Raw genomic sequence first — 17,201 nt, forward strand, 5'->3', positions numbered from 1 at the left:
TATTATTTTTCTGATTTTGGTTATTGTGTCTTATGAGCATGATATGCAGGGTAGATTATATGAACGGGGAAAATTTATTTATGGTTCTATGAAAATTTCCTTTCTAATAATTATTATTATACAGGGTGCACTATTTAAACGGGAACACCTAAATATCTCCGTTACTTACAATTATATGAAAAAATCCTTCCAATAATTATTTTTCTGATTTTAGATATTGTGTCAAATTTTAGATCTTGTAAACATAATTATATACAGGGTGGACTATTTAAATGGGAAAATTTATTTATGATTCTATGAAAATCTCCTTTCTAATAATTATTTACCCGGTTTTAAATATTATACATCTTGTTTTATGAACGTAATAATATACAGGGTGCACTATTTAAACAAGAACACCTAAGTACTTCCTTTATTTATGATTCTATGAAAATCTTTCTAGTAATTATGTCTCTAGCCCTACATGTTGTGAGTCTTATGAACATAATAATATACAGGATATCTCATTTAAATGAACAATTGCATGTCCGTCATTTATGCTTCCATTACCAAAATTTTCACGACAAAATTGTATTGTTTAAAAAAACACGTGTAAAAATAGTATTCATAATTTTTCCAAGATTAATTTTTACAATTTGAGATCACAGATGTTTTCAAACCACCCTATACTTTTTTCTATACTCTTGTATGCTATAAAAAATTATGCTACAATCCAACAACTTTATGAACCATTCTATTCCGGATATTATTAATATGAATAAGTCTAACGTTATTATAAGATTAATATCAATAAGATTATTAACAAGTCTTAACGTTATTAAACACTTATTGCTTCATAGATTTCTTTCTGAAAGTTTATATTGTGATTCTCGTTATTGAGAATGTTCATTAAAGTTATTGTTTCATTGTTTCAAACGCATATGGTTTTTTAACGCATATGGCATTACATGTTGTGCAAAGTATAATGTGGTTTCAGCACGATGGGTGCCCAAGCTTACTATTCTAGATTAACAAGGTCACAACTTGATACTCAATTCTCTGAAAATTGGATTGGATGAAGGGCAATAGTGGAGTGGTCAGATCGTTCTCCAGATCACCACTAGATTTCTATCTGCATGGAAAATTAAAAAATATTGTTCGCAAATTGTACCGTAGACAAATCCACGACACAAGAGAAACGAGACAAAGAATTATTGTAGCGTGTCTAGAAAATCTAAAATAATAATTTACAAAGAAACTTAACCATTGCATCAACGCAAGTAGTTTATCATTTTAAGTATTATACAATCATCATTTATGTAAAATGAACATTTTTCGACATTCGACACAGTATGCTTCATAAGGTTTCTGAATTTCTGTTTTTACACTCTGCAAGAATATTGAGAAGAAACTACAGAGTACCACTTAAAAAACTATCAATGACTTCAAATTCTTTAAAGGGTGCAATTTTTGTCCTGAACCTTTTTTTTTCATAGAACCATGAATAGCGTAAATATTTAAGTGGTCGATAAATTAAATTAAAAATGGTCCACTCTGTATAATGAATCATCGCTGGACTAGTGTCGCCTGAATAGAGATTCACATGTGTAAAAAAATTTCAATCGAGTAACCAGTTTTCGTCACTGGAATCTTCGAGGGCAAAGAGTTACTGCGAGATAAATCTGTGGGAGTTTTTCAAGCTTTTAAACGGTTTTGAATATTTAACAGTACACGGAGTGCAGATAAGCGAGGCATATTCAAGGTGTGGTAGCACAAGAGCATTATACGTATAAGATTCTCAGACTATGCGGATTACGGAAGTGGTTGGGTTAGTTAAATGCAGAGGAACCCAAGCGATTTATATGCTCGGTAAATGTTGGTTCTGTTGTGAAAATAACTCCAAGACAGGTGGTGTTGATAGCTGCAGTAAGGGCGGTTGGTTTCTAAACTGTAGGATGTAATTATAGGAGTCTGTTTGCGCGTCTAATTCATTATGAAACGTTCCGTTGTATCGAGTGAAATATCATTTTCGACGCCCCGAATCGCAAAATTATTTATATCTTGTCGAATGTCTCTCTTGTTCTTCGCCTCGGTGTACTGTGTATTTTATCCCCTTTCTGGTACGTGCAGTCTTGGCACGATAAAGACCTATTATCGTCGTTACTATTATTAATTATTATCACGACTCGAAGTTGTTTCTCGGTAAGTTATCATAGACTTAAAATTTTTATCAACAATTATTATTAATTTATTATTCATATTTAGTTTTATTTTCTTCACGACTTGAAGTTTCTTTAAGTTATACTATTGTTAATTATTATTACGACTCGAAGTTGTTTCTCGGTAAGTTATCATAGACTTAAAATTTTTATCAACAATTATTATTAATTTATTATTCATATTTAGTTTTATTTTCTTCACGACTTGAAGTTTCTTTAAGTTATACTATTGTTAATTATTATTACGACTCGAAGTTGTTTCTCGGTAAGTTATCATAGACTTAAAATTTTTATCAACAATTATTATTAATTTATTATCCTTCTTTATTTTTATTTTCTTCACGACTTGAAGTTTCTTTAAGTTATACTATTGTTAATTATTATTACGACTCGAAGTTGTTTCTCGGTAAGTTATCATAGACTTAAAATTTTTATCAACAATTATTATTAATTTATTATCCTTCTTTATTTTTATTTTCTTCACGACTTGAAGTTTCTTTAAGTTATACTATTGTTAATTATTATTACGACTCGAAGTTGTTTCTTGGTGAGTTATCATAGACTTAAAATTTTTATCAACAATTATTATTAATTTATTATTCATATTTAGTTTTATTTTCTTCACGACTTGAAGTTTCTTTAAGTTATACTATTGTTAATTATTATTACGACTCGAAGTTGTTTCTCGGTAAGTTATCATAGACTTAAAATTTTTATCAACAATTATTATTAATTTATTATCCTTCTTTATTTTTATTTTCTTCACGACTTGAAGTTTCTTTAAGTTATACTATTGTTAATTATTATTACGACTCGAAGTTGTTTCTTGGTGAGTTATCATAGACTTGAAATTGTTATCAACAATTATTATTAATTTATTATTCATATTTAGTTTTATTTTCTTTACGACTTGAAGTTTCTTTAAGTTATACTATTGTTAATTATTATTACGACTCGAAGTTGTTTCTCGGTAAGTTATCATAGACTTAAAATTTTTATCGACAATTATTATTAATTTATTATTCATATTTAGTTTTATTACGACTTGAAGTTTCTTTAAGTTATACTATTGTTAATTATTGTTACGACTCGAAGTTGTTTCTCGGTAAGTTATCATAGACTTAAAATTTTTATCGACAATTATTATTAATTTATTATTCATATTTAGTTTTATTTTCTTTACGACTTGAAGTTTCTTTAAGTTATACTATTGTTAATTATTATTACGACTCGAAGTTGTTTCTCGGTAAGTTATCATAGACTTAAAATTTTTATCGACAATTATTATTAATTTATTATTCATATTTAGTTTTATTACGACTTAAAGTTTCTTTAAGTTATACTATTGTTAATTATTGTTACGACTCGAAGTTGTTTCTCGGTAAGTTATCATAGACTTAAAATTTTTATCGACAATTATTATTAATTTATTATTCATATTTAGTTTTATTACGACTTGAAGTTTCTTTAAGTTTTTCTCATCATGAGCATATAATAATTATTAACAATTATTATTAATTGATTTATTATTTTTTATTATAAACTCTTTCTTAGGAACTCTTTCTTATCGTAAACTGAAAATTATTACCAATAATAATTGTACCAATAACTATCACCAATAATTGATCGATATCAATATTAACCATTATTAATAATACTTTTAATACTTACGATACAAAAAAGAAAAATTTCGAAAAAAAACATTTTCAGTCACCCATGTACAATACAAATTTGAAACATCGTTGAAACATCGTTTATGAATAAGTTAAACAACAGAAGACAGAATTGAAACACTATCGGTGAAACGGGTTCTTTTCTTTTCAAACCACGAGTATTGCATTATTTCAGCCAACGAGACGAGAGTGCATTCTTCTGTCCCAATATCGAGTGCTCAGAATTCATTCATCGACGATAATAATACACTCGAACGTGTTTCTTGATCTTTCATCTCAGTTTCGATCGATCGCGGGTCATCGTCTCCGCTCGGAGATCCAATCTCGCAGTGAGCTCAACGAAAAGCAAACGATAAGAGATTGCGGAAGCTGGAATAAATCGAGACATCTCCGTGGCTCTCGACTGTCGCATGAAAAAAAAAAGAAAAAAAAAATGGGATGGAAAAAAAACATCGAATTCAAAAATGACAAACGCGTTTCTCACCCAACCAAGTTTCGATATCGTTTCATGCAAGATGGATAGAAGCACTCTTAATCTACGAAATAGTTTTATTTATTGATATCTTTCATTCGCGTAAAAATATTTCGTTGTAGAAAATTGGAAATTTTTAGTACACCTTTGCTTAATCCTTATATCGAATTTTGGCATTGAATAACATTTCGACAAAGTGTTAGATTTATACGAAATATTCTTTTTAATATTAAAAATAATATTTCTTTCGTACAATGAACATCGTTTCAAAATATTTTCACATTTGGTCTATTTATATTTAGTAAATGTTTTACGTCTATTTACTGTTTCGTATTTAGTCTATTTTTTTAATTTATTTACATCAAAGAAACAAGAAAAGAACATCTTACTGTTTATAAAACGTTGAAGAGAAAAATGTACGAAGAATATTAAACAATATTCGAATGATAAATGATCGATAAATAAAATTTCTTTTATAAATAAAATACTATCAAGATTCTTCCTGAATTAAATGCATATCGTACGATACACAGAGTGTTACAAAATATATGAACATGATTTTAAAGGTGAATTGGGCGCACCAAAATAAGAAAAAAAGTTGGAAGAATAAACAAATATCCGATATGACCGTGTTTCCTAGTTGTAAACATGAAAAAAGTTCGAAGAATAAATAAATATCCAATATGACCGTGTTTCCTAGTTGTAAACAAGAAAAAAGTTCGAAGAATAAACAAATGTCCGATACGACCTTCTTTCCTAGTTGTAAACAAGAAAAAAGTTCGAAGAATAAATAAATGTCCAATATGACTTCGTTTACTAGTTATAAATAAGAAAAAAAGTTTGAAGAATAAACAAATCTTCAATACGACCTTGTTTCCTAGTTATAAACAAAAAAAAGATTGAAAAATAAACAAATGTCCGATATGACCTTGTTTCCTAGTTACAAGGATTTTTGTCTTTCAGTGACTCTTATGATAAATTAAGCTTTTGAGCTCCTTTTACGTTGAAAATACTGCACATTCAGGAGAATTGTTAGTTAATTCGAATATAGTATTTCCTCGAAAAATGCAAAAGCCTTGGGATCAAAATTCACATTTACAAAGGACTATCCATGATATTCCACGCAAAATTTATTTATATATTATATTTTTCCGGCTCGGGTCAATTTTGACCCGAACAACTCCAAAACAACTATTATTGTAACAGTCAAATTTATATACAGTACCGGATAAATGTGTTAGCATAATTGTTTTGTCCCATTCCAAATTGTTATTCACCTTCCACCAAATCAACACAAGTACGTATTAAATTGTCCAAATGAATTTCAATTGAAATTTTTCCAACATTCAAAAATATGAATGACGAAAACAGTCTGATATTTCTCCGAAGGTCGCTAAAATTATTTCAGAAGTACAAATGTCGTTATTGAAACGCGTACGAGATCGATCGTAAACCTAATTGAAATGATAAAACGCGAGACCGGTACGTTCTGCTAACCGCAGTTAGGGCATTGGTTGGTTAGCCGAAACAGGACGCACCGCGGCCTTAACAGCTCGTCAAGACGTTAATTATGACATAACCCATGCCACATATACTACCAGTATTACACGAAAAGCTTCGCAGAATCGGGTCATATTTTTTCCTATATTTTTCACGCGAGGCCTTCGACCGGAAATTTGCAAAATAAAAATTTGTTTATAATCTGGTTCGTGCGAGAAAAAATGTAAAAACTCGTGCGGTCGATTTTACCGCACGCGCCATATTCGCTGGATATCGTACCTATCAACCACCGTCTGTTCGGAGCTTTACAAAATGCATCAAATGAAAAACAATTTGCGAATGAACAAGTGCATCGGTTCGTTGAAAATTTGTTTGTAACAAAACCCCACTCATTTTTACGCACAGACAAATTGTTAGATAAATAGGTATTAATTTTTACAAAATATCCTGAATATACAAGGTATCCTGATACAAAATTAGCACTTTAATTTTCCTTGAAAGAGAGTATTATGACAGTAATGGAAAAATATTTCAAACACATTATTTGTGCATTGTAAGAGTCATTAATTATATGGTATTGGACGGGTATGGTATTAGACGACAAAATATTACTTTTTTCTAGCTGACTCTTATATGACCTTGACTAACCTCGTGTTATACAATATAAGTTGGATAACTGCACGAATATTAGAACCTGAACGAGGGACTTGTCGAACAGATGCGATTTTAACCTCGATACGACTCGGACCGTCCTTCGAAGTTTGCCTTTGTTTGTGTCGAACGTAGAAAAGGACAAGTGAAAGAGAAGGAGGTCCGAGAGCCGAGACGAGAAAAAAAAAACCTATCGGTGAGACAATACTAATGCAACGACCGAACTTTTTTATCTTTGCTCCTTTCTGAACGAAACTTCTTCCACTGTGTTCACAAGGGTTTTCCGGTTAAAATGAAACCGAACACGTTCTAATTCGTATTATATTTACTTATTTGATAATTCGTTAAATATCGTTTATATTATACGTTGAAATGTAAATTCGATCACATTCTATCGTGCTTCATCTCATTTCAATCAGAAGAAACTCACAAATACGTTATTTAGGGTGTCGTTAAAAAAAAAAGACGTAAATAAAAAAATTTACCATTGTGGCTCACAATCCTTCCACTGTGATCATTATTTTTCTTACGCCACGCGTTATGTACTTATTAATGTACTAATGGCATGTTATATGCTCTGTGTGTGTGTGTAAAATATTAATTGTCATCTACATGTACATGAATAAATATTTCTTTTTCTATTATTGAAATTTACTAATCTTTTATTATATATACAATATTAATTTTCATCTACACGTACACGAATAAATATTCCTTTCTCTATTGTTTAAATTTACTAATCTTTTATATTTATTTATAATATATATATATTTATATAATATTAATTTTCATCTACATGTACACGAATAAATATTCCTTTTTCTATCGTTTAAATTTACTAATCAATTTTTAAACTTATTTTTTATTGCAAGAATTTTCATCTATGTAGAAATGTACGAAGAAGTGTATTCCAAGAAAAGTATTCATGGAAGATCAAAGAACAGAAACTGGACTCACCGAGCACAGCAAGAGTGATGTCTCCTTCCAGGATGGTCGTATCGTTCCTGGCTCGACAGGAATATCGTCCACCGTCCGAGGCTTCCACTTTCTGCGCGTAAATCGTCTGGTTCGCACTCTCCGGGTAAAGGATGAATTGACTCTCGCCACCTGGCCAAGGATAAGCCCTGTTGTCCTTGTACCTGGAACAATGCGAGCAACAAAGGTCTTAATCTCGAATGGGTCCGTTCGATAAATGAATGCAGGGGAGGGCGACACGAATGGGGGACACGTATCGAACAGGGGACATTGTAATTATCCAATTACAGTAATGCTCGCTTAAATTTAAATAAATCGAGGGCTGACGTTGAAATTATCACGAAGCAGGTAGAGATTTTATTCGAGGAATTGTCTCGAGGTTCCTCGACCGGAAAGGGAATGAACATAGGCAAGAGTAAATGGAAAAGATATAGTGCAATGAGTAGGTTTTGTTTATTAAAATATGATTGCGATAAATCGTTCGATTGCAGAAATTATAGTTTCTCATTTGTTTTTTTGTTCAAATTTAAAATAAAAATGATTGAAAAAATTGAAGTTTTTAATTTTTATTTTTTTAATTTTTACTTAAATAAAGAACGTTCATTTTTCCTTGCTACTAAAAATTTGGGTCCAAATAAGAACCGAGAACCTTTCAACAAATTAATTAGTGGTTTATTAGGTGTAATGCACGTCAAAAAAAAAGTTTACACTTTTTATTGCAATTTGATGTAAATCTAATAAGTAATAACTTTCGAACTTGTCCATACTACTCTTTTGTACAAGCTAGAAAAGGTCGAAATATAATTAGGTGCAATATAATCGGCCACCACCTATACATCTCACCTGATAACTAACACTTTACATGATTCTCAAATACAACCGTCTTTTTTACACTCAGAAAACTCAAAAATAGCTCTAAATTTGAAAAATTCGCCAAAAATTTAAACAAAAACTCAACATCAAATCAATAACCTCTACTTATTGCACGAAAAAATATATTCTATAAATATTTATAGAATTATCTTGAAGTTGATAACAATGGAGCTGCTTCACGTTAGTTGCAAGATTTTCAATTTCGTCCATATATGTCGTGGCGCAACATGCATGTGTCAAATGCAAATTCTCGATGCGCGAACAGTAGCTGTTTCAACGCGCGATGCAGTCTTGAATATTGCACGCAAGGCTGCGACAAGGCGTAGTCAAACCAGGTGCGCGATAAATTCTGCCAACGGCTGACGCGAGAAATACCCTGAGTAATTGAAAACGGTCCTTTTATCACCCCCCCCCCCCTCCCAACCACACACCACTCGTGCGGCAGTCGTCCCGTTGACACCTTCTCCCCTCATCAAAGAACCAACTTAGCGTATTTTAACCGGAGAGAGCACGTTGAATTTCTCCACTTCCGGCTAGTGGGAGATTAAACAATTTTCAATCGACCTTTGAGAGCATCACGACCAGACTGACAAGAGAAAAAACGGTGTTAGGGAAACCTAAAACGATTCGCGCACGCAGAAATCTATTGAAAGTTTCCCCGCAAATTCGACCGACTGTCACACGATAAAGATCAACGAAGACGAGCGACCAAAACCGGGGTGAACCTGCAATGATCCGTGTACTGGTCATTACAGACGTTGAATAATCATTTTGATGAAATGTAAACTGGAAAGCTGTTGGCAATTTCAACGTTTTCAGTTTAATTTGGATTATTTTGCAGTGTCCAGTAATACCTCGGATATTGATAAAATTTACTGCCCGGATTCATGATCAGGAGTCATACCCCATGTTGGAGTACAGATGACTTTAAGTGGATCGTAATTTTCATGAATATGTGTGCAGGTAACGAGGCATTATTGTATAAAAATGTATTACTAAAATAATAATAAAAATTAGTGTAATGAAATTTTACATAAAATTACATAATAATTACAGAGCAATACATTACATAAAATTGCTCGTCTCTGTTCAAGACGTACCAAAGTCTATAATACACTTTAAATTACAATGTTCTTGAAAAATTTAAGTACTTGATAAATGTAAGGCCCACTATTTCTAACCAGAATTTACCAAAAAACTACTAAAAGGAAATTGAAAGTTTCAAATGATACAATCACACTCGTGTATTTTTAAACAATGTGAAAGTAACACGCGATAAATTCAGGCCCCGAGACAAGTCCCCGTTTTCCCAACGTTGAAGGCGGCATTAGTTTTATTCGAATCTTGAAACCTTTATCCAGATAAAAATTTCGCTCGTCTCTGAAACGTACTGCGCGACGATCGAAAAGTACTTTTCAAACGCATCGTGTTCCTTTTGTTTTCTTTTCTTCCCCCGCGGTGGGCCCGCCTCTTTCTCAGGGGGGGGCCGCTCCCTGCTCGACGACGACGACGACGCGGCGTCCGTTTGCCTCTCGGCTCGTTCACCTGTCTTCTGAGAAACCTTTATTTGCGTTCAACAGAACCACGATCTACGTACACGTATATTACGCGGAAGAGATTACGAGACGAACTGGAGGCATTGTCCTGAAATCCGCTTTTGTCCGCCGCCATCGGACGGAACGTCACGTTTCAAAGCGACGCGACGCCATTTCGATATCTGCCGTATGCTCCTTGCGTCCGTGACACGTCGAGAGACTGCTCCCCGAGTCGAGCCGATGCTTCATTGAAAAGTCGTTAAAACTTTTTCTTCGCAAATGCGGAATAAATTCATACCCGAACGACACTTTATTCGCGCAAAGATTTACCTAATAAAATTCAAGGGGACATTGCGGTCTACAATTTCAAAAAAAAATTCATTTTCTTTTTACTTCATTTTGGACTTTGAAAATATACGTGCAAAACCATTTGCTTCAATTCGTGGAAATGCCGATGATACAGAGGTTCGAATATAGATTCCTGCTACGTGTGAAATTGATAAGAGAAACTTTAAATGGTTTTTTTTTCAAAATATTACTTTTTTAAGTGGTTTTCATGATATCTCGAGATCTAGTTGACCGACTGACTTCATATTTGGAGAGTATCTTCAGGAGATATGCCTTTATCACTGAAATTAAAGATTCTTAAAAATATTGAATTTTACTATTTCTTTTTTTTTTACGTATTAAACGCAAAATAAAACTGAAAAATGTAAATTCAAAATTTAAAGTTTCACCTTTTTTTTTAATTTATCGCTGGAATTAAAGATTCTTAAAAATATTGAATTTTACTATTTCTTTTTTTAACGTATTAAACGCAAAATAAATCTGAAAAATGTAAATTCAAAATTTAAAGTTTCGCCTTTTTTTTATTTACCGAGATTTTGACTTCTCCCTAGTCCTGTAACTATATCCTTCCTAATGAAGATACTTTCACACCCTCTGTTTCTGATTGGATCAGCTGGAATTGTGAAAGCCAATAGAAAACATCTGTTTTAGAAGAGCCATTAAACAAGAAGCTATAACTCCGAGAATTTTTAATATTTCTAGATGAAAAAAATACTGTATGTACTCATAAGATGAATAACCATATGTGGAAAATCTCGCTGCAAAATAACCTATCTATCATTAAAAAAAGAAAATTATAAAAGTTCGTTCAGAAATAGTTAACTTTTTCTTTGAAAACGTGGAATAAATTCTCACTCGAGCAAAAGTCTATCAAAAATAAATTACAAGGTTTAATATAAATAATAAATATGATACGGTTTATATATTATAATTCACTTTTATGTACGTTTCATAATTAATTCACCTCTTCCCCTTTTCACAGTTAATATATACATCTAAACATACGTCAAGTGACGGTATTGACATTTCGTTATTAATTTATCTATTTGATCGCAATCAAAAATGCATGCAATAATGCAACTAATAATTAACGAGTTAATCATGTCTCACGCTATTAAATTCAGTTCGATTACGTATATTAGTCGTTAATCTTCATTATTACCAATTATTCGGTAATCATAGTTGTTAGTCACTGGTTCGATTGCACGGTAATAGTGATCGTTAACTGTTAATTAGATCACACTTTGTCCAACAATGGTCGTTATCGAGTACACACACATGATCGATTGCTCAAGAGCCTTTTTCTTTCATCGACTCGGCCCATGAGTCTCAATGACTAATTCCTGATATCCAATAGCACTTGATTGGCTTTCGATGACGTTCGATGATTATTCACTGGGGATGGCTTCGAAGGTTTTCAACGAAACCCAATCAAGATTTAAAGGGGAACACCCCCTTTCGAGTTGAAAAAAATTGTCATCTTTGGGAATTATTTTCAACAATATGAAACGTCCAATAAAAACGTATCTATATTAGAAGTATATACATACTTCGAGGAATATTTCTGCCAATTTTCATAAAAAAATATTTATCCATACAGAAAGTATAAGCATCCTTGTACCACGCTACTTAAATTTTCTGATCGCATGGTAGAATTGATTTGTCTGTCTCTAATAGTTAGACTCCAGTAAAATTAGAATTTTCAAAAACTGGACAAATGAATTTTGAAAGCTATTTTACAGACTAGTTTAGAAACGACGAGCTTCTTAAGAAAAAATTGTAAATTCTACCGGGAAAAATCGACAATTTTTGAAATTTTTACAAAAAATATTAGAGACCAGAGAAGAATCCTTCGTACAAAGTTACAGGATATTAATACGAAAACACAGTGAAAATTTCAAGTAAATGGGATAAGTATTGTACAATAATTTTCGAGAGAAAATTTCTCATCCATTATTTCACATATTTCGCCTTAATATAGTATTGGTGTTATTCAAAAAGTCATATCGTTTTCCAAAATGGAGAATACATAATTTAATAAAATATTCATACACTCTAAAAAAAATCGTGTTTCATTTTCGCCCCCAAAAAAAGACTTTCTGAACAATATAATATTTTTCATGAAATTAAAAAAAAAGTCGACTTCTTAGAATCAGGAAGGCGATCTTTCCACGAAGACGATCGAACGAATTTTCGAACGTTATTCGATACTTGGACGCCCCGAGGTACACGATTTTCGAGAACGCGCTGGATTCCAATCGAATCGTCTCGACGACATCCGGGCTCCGCTTCAACGCTTTTCAACGATCTGAAATCAGTCTCGAGTGCTGCGTGGGGTTCCCCGAACAAACGCCCCGTTCTTCGCTCGCATTGGACGCGCGAGATCGCGCACGATTCGTGCGCACCGGCGAAAGAAATATTAATAATGTCGCGAGGAGCGGGGCGCGTGTAACCGTCGCGTTAGGAAAAATTGCGCCGCTTCCTACTTCGCGAAATAATTTCGGTCGCACGCCCGTCGCAGATCTCATTTCTCGGGACGCGGGCGTCGCGTCGTTCCCGAGGATTATTTCGTTGTAACTGTGCGGAACCTGCACCGTAACGACGTCTTTTCTCTTTCAAACGCGAACAACGATTGCGAATTTAAAAACGACGAACATGTCGATAACAGTTACTACGGTAATCAGTCGATAAATAACGAATTGTTTTTAAATTTATGATTCTCGACTCGAATAATTTTTATACATTCGTGAAAGTGTTGTCGATAAATTGATGAGATTCTCCCGGTGAAAATGAGTCCAAACATGACAGTATTCGGACCGTTTTTAATTATTAACAATTTTGAAAAAATTACTCAAATAATATATTCATAAGAGTGTTACTAATATATTGACGAGATTCTCCCGATGAAAATGAGTCTAAACATGACCGTATTCGGACCGTTTTTAATTATTAACAATTTTTAAAAAATGACTCAAATATATATTCTACTCTCGAAAAAATATAAGGAAAAATATAAAAGTGTTTAGATTGTATGTGCAGCTACAATATGCGTACGATGTCAAAATTATACGATTAAATTAATACATATCGTAGTGAACAAATAAAACATTATTTCAACTATCGAATGTAGCTAACAAATACTTATACGAAATTTTTATTCGTCATCTGTTGTTCGAATAAAATTCTGCTCGTCTTTGTTTCACGATTCAATCTTTCAAAAGAAAAAAGTACTATATAATATATAATAAAGTGTTTTTGTTATAATTCTCTTTGCAGCAGATTGAATGTGAACAGAAGAATTGGTTTCGAAGCGCCAAGTGTTGATTATAAGCCTCTGAAGTTATATATATACATATATATTATACTATATATGTTTCACCTTAGACTAACTCTTCGTTCAAATGTCATACTATAATATTTGTTCTATTATTATTCGATAAAAGGACGTGAGAGAAGGACGCGCACTTCTCTCATCTTGTTTTCATTCTCAACCTACTTTCTTTTCCTGTTATCGTAATAATCCTGCAGTAGCAAACAAGTCGCTGACCGACTCGGTTATTATTTGACTCGCGATAGATCGAAAATACTCAGCCGGAATGTTTATTTGAAGAAGAAGCCAGCCAGCCAGTGCAGCGACTTCTTGCGCCCATCGATTTCTATTACTCTACGGTGATTTCACCGTTTAACTCTGTTTACTGAGAAATCAATCGTCGATGGAACGAAGTTTATCCTAATATTTTTATACGAAACAAGAAGAACGCGACCGTGCAGCCCTCGGCGATCATCACTTTTATTAAATCTTTTGTTGTTGCCTGCTCTTCGTCATTCAGTCTGATCAATGCGACGAAAAACACGAAGAAAATCTTTCTCACATTTGAAATAATCGAATTCGGAACAGAGTAGATTGTAGAATGTTAAATGCATTGTGATAGGAATTAGTAATTAAATTTGTGCCAAATCGTGGCGAATGATATTTTGCAAACAAGTTTTGTATTAGAACATTAGAATGTGGAACGTTTAATTGTCGATAAATCGTGTAAATTAAAATATTAAAATAAGTGTAGACGAATTAATCAAAACAAGAAAGGGATTTTTAAATAGTTCGAAAATAGAATTCCAAAATTAAGTCAAAATTATTTAACCACAAGATAATAAAGTAGTATTTACTCATCGTATGGATCGTAAGAAATCTACGAAGTTACGTGATATAGGTATTAAGAGAAGTGATGAAATAATACGACGTAATATCCATGTGCAATGTTTATTCGTCAGGAGCTCGGTTTAACCTACATGCTAGAAGAACAATACAAAACCAATATTGCCAGTGAGAACAGGAGTCACGTGGTGCGCAAGTGGATGCGCAAAACGCACCACGCGGTAGTCGACAGAATTGTCTTCTGCGCATCTAGTTTGCGCACCATGCGACGCTCTCAACTGCCGGCACTGGATTTCTGAATACGTCAAGATAAGTTATGTTTCCATGTATATTCTTTCGCACCATTAAACATTATTTATATTATATCGCATACATTATAACAAAACTTACTTGCCAGATCTACTTCAATAATTCCTTCCACAGCTACATATTCGCCAACCAAAAATCACTTTCATTTCGTACGTCGTAAAAAATCGGAAATTATTCTTCCCAAAGATTTTGAATATACAAATATAACACAGATCATTTTACAGCATACGTTCGATGATTTATTTTATTGGCCATCAAATCTCTCGGGAAATACTCTCGTAAATTTTCAATCGTTACTTGAATAAATTGGCATTCTTGTTCTGTGTATAATATTAAAATATTGAAAACTTTTTCCAATTCTTTTCTTCCTGCATCTTTTATCTCTTTGTGTCATTCTTCGAACGGTTCTTCTTTAGAATTTTGTTTTTCCTGTTTGCGTTGTCCTCTGACATTCTCTTGTTCACTATTGCTGTCTACTTCTTTTACATTACGAGTAAAAGATTCTGCAAATTCTTTAGCAGCTACCATATTTACACTTCCCTTTTCACGAACGCTATACCCTCGTCGAATGTTATGACGATTTTTGAATCTTGCCATCCATTCCTTGCTAACCTTCAATTCTGTTGTTTCTGCAAATTGCGCCATTTTCCATGTCTGCTTCTACAATATTTACAAGTCCATCGTTGACTTCCCCGATGATGTTTGTTTTAAAAACTACATGTAAAGACGATTTTCCAGTTTTTCGTTCATAAAACATCCGTTTTATTATTCCAGTTTGGTCACCTTGGATTTTTCTTATTTAAAACACTACCGTCCATTTTCTTCTCACCGTTAAACACAAACTCTCGGAACACGTGAATGAAATCGATCGTCTCGATCGCCTCATGAATCCCACACAGATCGGCAAATGACCAACGATTCTCTTAGACGACAATTTTTTCCGTTTACTAACGAACAATAACCACGCGAACAATCTGTGATGCATATCCCGAGTAAAACTTCTAACCAAGTGTGCGGCATCTTTTTCGTGTAAAGCATTCACGACCCTTGCGCACATCGATTGCGCACATTAAGGACAGAGTATCAGACGCCCACGAGAGGGAGCGAGACAAAGGATCCACGCTGCGTCTATCTCGTATTGTTTCTCGCTCGTTCTCATTCCATCTCGTTCTCGCTTTCAGTAGAAAGGAAGCGAGAAACGATCGCTTGGTAAACGTGCCACCTCTACTATATAAGTGATTACTGTCACTTATTATTACTAATTTGGTCCTTTTACTTTCCAATTCATGAAGAAGAAAAGTATTGTAAACAAGGAAAATTAGTGGATGATTTTTCAATGTCTATGTCTATGACTGTTAACACTTTTTCATTTAAACAATTTTGTCGAAACAGTTGAATGAATTTTCATGAAATTCAAATATAAAGTTTTGGATTTTAATCTTAAGATTTGATTCTTACTTATAAGCAATTTCTAGAAATATTTTCAATAAATCTTTAATGAGTTAGTGTACGTGTTTTAGGAAAATTAATTTTTTTAATAAAATTGGAAATTCTGTTAGATATAGATTAACAATGAGAAAAAATTTAATATTGCTTACTTTCATTATTGGAACCAGATGAAATAGAATTGAGGTGGAGTCATATTGGCAACGTTATTACTGTTATTGGAAAAACGAAACATTCTTCTATTAATATGTTTGTTAATGAAATTTTTAATAAACAAAATTTTTAACAAAGTTTGTTCTTTTTGTGGAGCTGCAGATTTATTAAACAGATATTGCTTTGTCAATTAGTTTGTAAATGATTCAAATTTTTGGCTGTACCGGATGGCTGAGATTAAAAATCAATAAATCTTTCCAATGACGCAGGTTTAATGTACCAATCAATTAGTTGTCATACTGTTATTAGAATTGATGACCGACACCTCCAAAAAATCTATTCTATTATTGAGGAAAGGTTCCTCATGTATTGTTCTTTGTTCATATATTCATAAATTTACCAATAGCTAACGATCCATCAATAATTTGGAAATTCTATTCTATTTCATTCTATTATATATTCAGAGTGAATTGCAATCTGTTATTAACCGAATTAAAAATGTTATGCATGTGATCCATTCAATTTCAGAAAACAACAGTGCATATATCATGAACATACCGGTCGTATATTAAAGATTTAAAGTCCAACCTATGTAACACTTGAAAGGTATAAACTTACATATAAATAAAAACAATTTTTTATAATTTTACTCAAACTATATAATACAACATATTATATAGTTAACTTTTGTGTTGGACCAACTTGACTTTTGTATTGGACCCTCTTGTAGGTTAAACAGTTGTTTCGTCTCACTCATTCTCGATGTTGTATCTTCTTCGCTCTCTTTTCTAAGGTCGTTTAATAGTTCGACCAGTTCCGAGAACAAATTCTCCACCGACCTCGAATTCAAGGCGGGTGACGGTCCCGTATTTAGCCTTGAAACCGAGGATTACCGTTCACTTCGATATATAC

At 32.8% G+C, this 17,201-nt stretch overlaps 1 protein-coding gene across 2 annotated transcripts in view; it reads right to left on the reverse strand.

Moving 5' to 3' along the window:
• The window catches only part of LOC143146885 (interleukin-1 receptor accessory protein-like 1-B), a 301,118-nt gene that overhangs the window by 111,310 nt on the left and 172,607 nt on the right, over window positions 1–17,201 (reverse strand). For both annotated transcript variants that reach the window (XR_012992109.1, XM_076311609.1), the window contains exon 2: window positions 7,452–7,633. Coding sequence is in view for 1 of the 2 variants with exons in the window: in XM_076311609.1 (XP_076167724.1) it covers window positions 7,452–7,633 (182 nt within the window). In the remaining variant the exon portion in view is untranslated. The remainder of the gene's footprint in view (window positions 1–7,451; window positions 7,634–17,201) is intronic.

The sequence above is a fragment of the Ptiloglossa arizonensis genome, chromosome 5 (assembly GCF_051014685.1).
Source record: "Ptiloglossa arizonensis isolate GNS036 chromosome 5, iyPtiAriz1_principal, whole genome shotgun sequence".
In the NCBI taxonomy this organism is placed as follows: Eukaryota; Metazoa; Arthropoda; class Insecta; order Hymenoptera; family Colletidae; genus Ptiloglossa; species Ptiloglossa arizonensis.